At 30.6% G+C, this 6,330-nt stretch overlaps 1 protein-coding gene across 1 annotated transcript in view; it reads right to left on the bottom strand.

Moving 5' to 3' along the window:
- Window positions 1–559: 559 nt before the first annotated feature.
- LOC145272023 (protein amalgam-like) overlaps window positions 560–6,330 on the bottom strand; it is a gene marked incomplete at its 5' end in the record, with an annotated part of 739,512 nt that continues 733,741 nt past the window's right edge. Inside the window, one exon of the mRNA XM_080127019.1 lies at window positions 560–4,861. Coding sequence (XP_079983145.1) covers window positions 4,734–4,861 — 128 coding nt within the window. The remainder of the gene's footprint in view (window positions 4,862–6,330) is intronic.

Genomic DNA, 6,330 nt, shown 5'->3' with positions numbered 1-6,330 from the left:
CTATGTAGACACTTCATATATATTTAAAAAATATTTTTTAACTACATACCTTACATAGACAGTTTTAAACATTCTATTAGATTATGAAAGTAGTATTAGAGTTGGCAGATTTAAAGACAGGTATTCTATAACTCCATTTTTTTTTTCTTAAAAAAAGAAATGTTTATCTGTGTTAAAAAGAAAACCTTTTATTATTTTTCTTCACCTTTTTCCCTTTGTGACCAAAAACAATCAACAATAAAACGAATAAGTTCAACAATTCTAAAAAGATTTTACAGGAAAAAAACGTGAACAAAAAAATCATTAAAGAAAGAAACATTTTTGTTGTTTTTTTTTGTTTTTTTTTTGTAATTTTATTTTTCAACTTTTTTCATCTGATTGATTAAAAAATATTAAAACCAGGTTATGATAACATAAAAGTCCTTTCAGTCATTTTTTTTTTTTGCAGCAAATACAATATATATTTTCTTTTTCAGTAACCATTTTGTTTCTAAATAGAATGTTTTTCCATTTCCAAGAACATATTCTTGTATTGTGGAACACCTTCATGCTGCCATACTTTTGATATTTGGTTCCTGCTTAAATTCCTTCTCAAAGACTCTATTCAAACTCTAGAATTTCCAAACAGGTAACCGTTTTCCTTTAATTTTTAACATTTCCTGCTAGAGATAGTTGGCTTTTTTTATTGTTTAATAATAATATCTATACACCGTTCAATGAAAAACAAGTATGCGGTTGGAAAAAATCTGTTTTTCTTCGGTTTACAAGCACAACTAAACCATAATACTTGACTTTTGACCATAAGCTTTAATTCTAGCTAGAAATTATTTTTTTCATCAGAACATTAAAAGCTTCAAAATCATTTTCGAATGTCTTCCCTGGCTACAAAATAAACAGATGTGCTCATTTTCTTTATCGTATGATTGGCATGATGGTTAGTATTTCATAATAGATCAGAAGTTTAGACTTCAATCCTCGGTCGAGTCATACTGAAGGCTCAAAAAAAATTGTATTTGATGCTTCCTGGTTAAATACTCAGCATTTAAAATGTGAGGATTAAAGATAAGTGGAGCAATCATGGGAAAAGAGAACGCTCTCCCCTACATCTTGGTGTAGTAGCTAATGAGAATGGGAATCTTTGAGTCCTTTTTGACTAAGATCGAATCATTTTGTTTTAATAAAAGATAAAAATGGTTGACATGATCATTTTGCAGTTTAAAGGAAATTCGAAAGTAATCCTGAAGATTCTAACCCATTGATATGAAACTAATTCCTGGCTGAAATTAAAAAGCAAAAGTCAAGTATTTCGGTCAGTTGTACGTGTAAGCTAAGGATTTACAGAGTTTTCTTGTTTGCACTCCTGTCCTTATTTAATCACTTAATTGTTGACTTTCTAATTTACTTAAATGTGTGCCAGTTAGTATAAAATATACACTTTGGTCACATATGCCAAAAGTTGGTTAATAGGGTATCAGCCATCATGATGGTGATTGAAGAAAAGCAAACATTTCTAAAAGCACCATCACCTTCGTCAAATAAGGGCAGGTGAGACACTGAAGCCTCAGGAGAGCCCAGAACTTTCTGAGAACACATGCATTATTTAGTTTAATTTTTTTTTAGTTTTTATTTTTTTATTTTTTTTTCAGAAAAAAAAGGATATTTTTTTTCCTTGTTCTAAATTTCGAACGAAAAGGTATTTTTTTTTTTTCATCACTCAAATTACATTTCTTGAAATTTTAACATTTCTGTAAAAACTTTTTTTTTTTTTTTGAAAAACTTTAAACAAGTTTCTTTTCCCCCACATCTATTGGTCCTGTAAAACAAAATATGATATCGACTAATCAGATTTGTAATCCTTTTGTATTATTCCGTTTTCAATGGTCCTGTTACTAACACGAATTTCAGGCAGTTTAAGTATTTTTAATGGTTTTTTTTTGGTGTTTGAAGAGATTTAATGCAAAACGCGATAAACGCCATCTGCGGAATTATCAGTGCAAAGTATTGTACCTATTTACTATGCCTCCCCACGGGACAGAGTTAGACACCAGGGTCGTTTTTTAACGTGGAGAAAAGGTACAAAAATAAAAATTGTCTCAGTCGTGAAGGATTTCTCCTCCACCGAAAGAGAACAAGAAATGGAAGTGCAGCATCTGAAGAACAGATGGTATTTATTTGCTCCCCCACCGAGCAAATTAGGCACAAGGCCGATTTTTAATGTGAGGAGTGAAGGGAGGGGGAAGGGAAAAAGGGGACCAGCTCCCGAGAGGTGGGAAATGGGAGCTGGTTAAAGGTCAGGCATGTGGGGTTGCCCCCACATCTGGTCTTTGCTAGTCATAGCTAGTCATATCTGCCGGAACAGATACTACACTTTGATCTCACACTTTGATCTTGACCAAAAGGCCAAGAGTATTGTATTTAAACATTCTACCTCGCCACCAAATCATGTTTTTACATCATATGATAATCGCAATCTTTTTTTTGGTGTTGTTGGTTATTTTGGTAGAACAGAAAACATTTAGTAAAAATCTGAAATTGGTAGCTTCGGTCTTTCATTAATACTTTGGAAAAATTGGATTTATCTCGTTTTGCATTCATACTCATCAGTTCTAATGTTACTTCGTTTTTATTTGTGCACACGTCCTTGAAGATATTATATAGTTAAAAACTTATTAGCTTTTTTTTTTTTTAATTTTTATTTTGTTTTATAAAAGGTTTATCAGTATTAATTTACAAAAATAGTTTACATCTCAATTCTGCTTTAATAATTTTGGAAAGTTAGTAATATCTCACTGTTTAGCATTTGTTTTTACAAGGGGGGGGATTCAAAGGAAAATTGCTCTCATTTTTTGTTTAGAAATAGCGTAAGTAAAATAAGAAATATAAATTGTTATATTGTTCTATAATTACAGATAACACTTTAATTGATTTCTAAAGGAAACATTTTAATTGAATTTTGATTTTTAAAAGGTTTAATTGAATTTTAAGTGGAAATCCTTATGTAGCTGCGTTATTATGGTATTTTTTCTGAAATCAATTCATCGTAAATTATAAGAAAAAATAACGTAACTAAATATTTTAAAGAAAAATAAAGATAATGTTTTCCAATGAATAAAAAATGAAATATTTTTTTATTGAATTGTTAGAAAATTCCTAGGGCTGTTCACGTAGACATTTTATATACAGTGTGCTAATAACTAAAATGTTAAGTCTGACTTACGACAATTGAACACCTTCAGTTTTTTTTTTATATACATATAGATTTTTATATAGATATAAAGTTGTAAACGCAAGTCAGATTTATTTTTACACATTGATCTGTTTGATCATGCATTTAATAACATAATGGCACCAATCTCGAAATCGATATGGCTCTCTGACTCTTTTATTTATAACTAAAAAAGTATAAGATGTCCGTCATAATTTAAATAACATTGTTTTTTTAGCACACCAAAACTTTCATTGTTATATATATATATGGTTTGAATAAACGAGTAACCATTTCATAAAATGTTCAAAACAATGCAATATATATATATATATATATATATATATATATACTGTGAGTATCGGCTTTTCTACCGACTGTTTTAAATTTGTACTTGTACGCAGTGCTCAATGTCTTTTTAAACGGAACCTTATAGTGCTTGAATGAAACGATTTTTAATGTCATCAAAGTTTTCATGCTATTATCGATGGTCACAGCGCTTCAAAGCACGATCTGAGTAGTTATGTTTGCTTACTTCTGAAAGAAAAACAGATGTAATCAAACAATTCTTCGATACTGTTTTTGGCTGATTGCCAATTGGTTTGCGCGTAAAATCATTGCTAATGACCTATTAAAAATGCGAGTTATTCAAGCACTAATATATATATATATATATATATATATATATATATATATATATATATATATATATATATATTTATCCATAGATTTTTTAAAGACGACTCTATATTTTATCAGATCTAAAAATAAGTCTTTAAATAGAAATCGATCATTTTCTGAATAACAATCGATATGTATTTGTACAAGTTTAGGTGATAACATGTGTTAAAGGAGAAATTAATTGTTAGTGTGATTATTGCTAAGTGTTTTTCGTATAATATATATATTTTTTTAGTTAAATATATTAACAGTAAATTTTATAGCTATGGCCCCTATGATGGTAATCTACTTACTGCCAAAGACATTTTCAATTTATTGTCTAGACATGTTTTTGTCGGTGTCTTGCAAACATTGTTACATTCTCTCTGAATAGAGGCAACAGAACCATTGATGTTATCAAAAAGAAAAGTTCGTAGGGTTTGGGGAGTGATTGCTGGTATTAATATTTGAATATTTGTTTTTAGTTATGTATATATATATATATATATATTTTTTTTTTTCATTCACACTTTATTGAAAAATTCTGTTGGTTTCTATAGTTGATGAGATGGTAGACGTTGGTGTACTATAAAAAGGAACAGTGAATACCAGTCGCTATGCTGCAGTCTTATGTTAGTGAAGCGGGTTAGAAGTTTAAAAAAAATGTATATAAAGATGAGGGAGGAAGGGGTGATTAGAAAAAAATAGAAAAAAGGCCAGTGAATTGTGGGATGGGAAAGATTGTTGCAGCATGATCTATCCATACATAAATATATATATATAATATATATATATAGTGTATGTATGTATAGATGACTCTTGCATTGCACTGTATTTATAAAAGTTTTTCCAGAAAGGGGTTTGATAATCATGAGGGTTGCATCATGAGACACCAGTATACAACTTGAGTGAGGATGAAGCACACCATCTTAAGAGACGCCTCTCTTCTCGAGCCACTATCTTCCCCACTGCGTTTGCCACCATGGCCTTTATGATCTGCCAATAAAAAAAAAAAGTACATTAATAATGTAATGAGAACAATTTGAAATTATAAAAACAATCACGGGAAATTATAAATTATATATAAAAAAAAAAAAACGTTTCTGAATTTTTGAGATGAGGATTGGTTAATTCATATTACTTGGATTTTTCGGACTACTGTTCTCATCTTGAGTGTCATTTTCACAACATTTCGGTTGATGTAATCTCTGACTTTCTTCAGGTGTAGACGGAATTTCAAACAGAACCATTTATTTACTTCAAGGTACCATGTTCTTATTCCGTCAGCCATTACTAAATAGAGGTCCTAGGTAATTTGCAATTGTACTTCTCGGTTGCCCACACTGAGAATTGAACTTAAATCTTCAGGGAATATCACTATTACAATTGATTTTTCGTAGTACTCTAATCACTGTACAAGGACCAGAGTTTAACAAGATACACCTGTCGAAGGTCACATCGACCAAAATGTGAAAACGACTCAAGATTAGAACAGTAGTGCAAAGAATCCAAATAATATGAATCTAAAAAAGGTATGCTAGTGTTTAATACACTAGTGTTTAATATGCAAAGGTACTGAAATGGTCGTTTGGGAAGAGTAGTTGCACTTGGCACAAATGATCACTCGATAAAAATAACATGATTGACTGTTGAAAATAAAATAATTATTGGCTGATGTCGAGCCACTTGGCTAGACAAAGTAAATATGGTGGACTGTCAAAAACTATAAAAATATGTATTATTCAAACTACTGTTCTTTTCTTCGTGAGAGTTATTTTTACATTTCCATCGATGCAACCTCTGATCAACCTTCAGATGTATGTTGTCAAACTCCACAATCAAATTTCGGTGGAACCCTTTATTTATTCTCCTGGGATAGCATGCTCTTGTTTAGTCAGCCATGACTGTGTAGAAATAAAAAGTACTTCACGACTGCATTTTGAGTGTCGCCTGCACTGAGAATTCTTCTTTAAAACTCTAGAAGAATGTAACTTAGAACTAAATTTTACCAAGTACTTTATCCACTATACCGCGGGTATTTTCAATTCAACAAATAACCAATCCTCATCTCAAATATCCAGAAAATAATGAAACAGCTGAGTGCTTAATGACAGCAAAGTTTCACACTTCTTTATCACCACTGAAAAAGAAGGGGTATATATTTATTCATTCATTCATTCAGTGAATCATTCTTTTAGGGGTGCCGGAAATACAACAAAAATGTCCAAAAAGAAATTTTTCTTTTCAGCAATTAAAAATATAGTTTGCAGCTCTCTAACACCATTTAGCCTATATTACTTGAGCAAAATAATTCCAAACATTATGAAAACCATACTTTTAGAGTTCCATTGAAAAGTTCCTGTTAAGGTTCAGAAACACAATTTGGTTTACCCCATTCTTTTTCTGTGCTCTTTCACAGATAAATCGTGATTAGTCTCAATCTCTTCTATAAATACTGGCATGTT

The sequence above is a fragment of the Euprymna scolopes genome, chromosome 4 (assembly GCF_053919585.1).
Source record: "Euprymna scolopes isolate OS-2025 chromosome 4, ASM5391958v1, whole genome shotgun sequence".
NCBI lineage: Eukaryota > Metazoa > Mollusca > Cephalopoda > Sepiida > Sepiolidae > Euprymna > Euprymna scolopes.
Note: the sequence above shows the minus strand (reverse complement) of the source record. Positions and strands in the feature narration are given on the sequence as shown.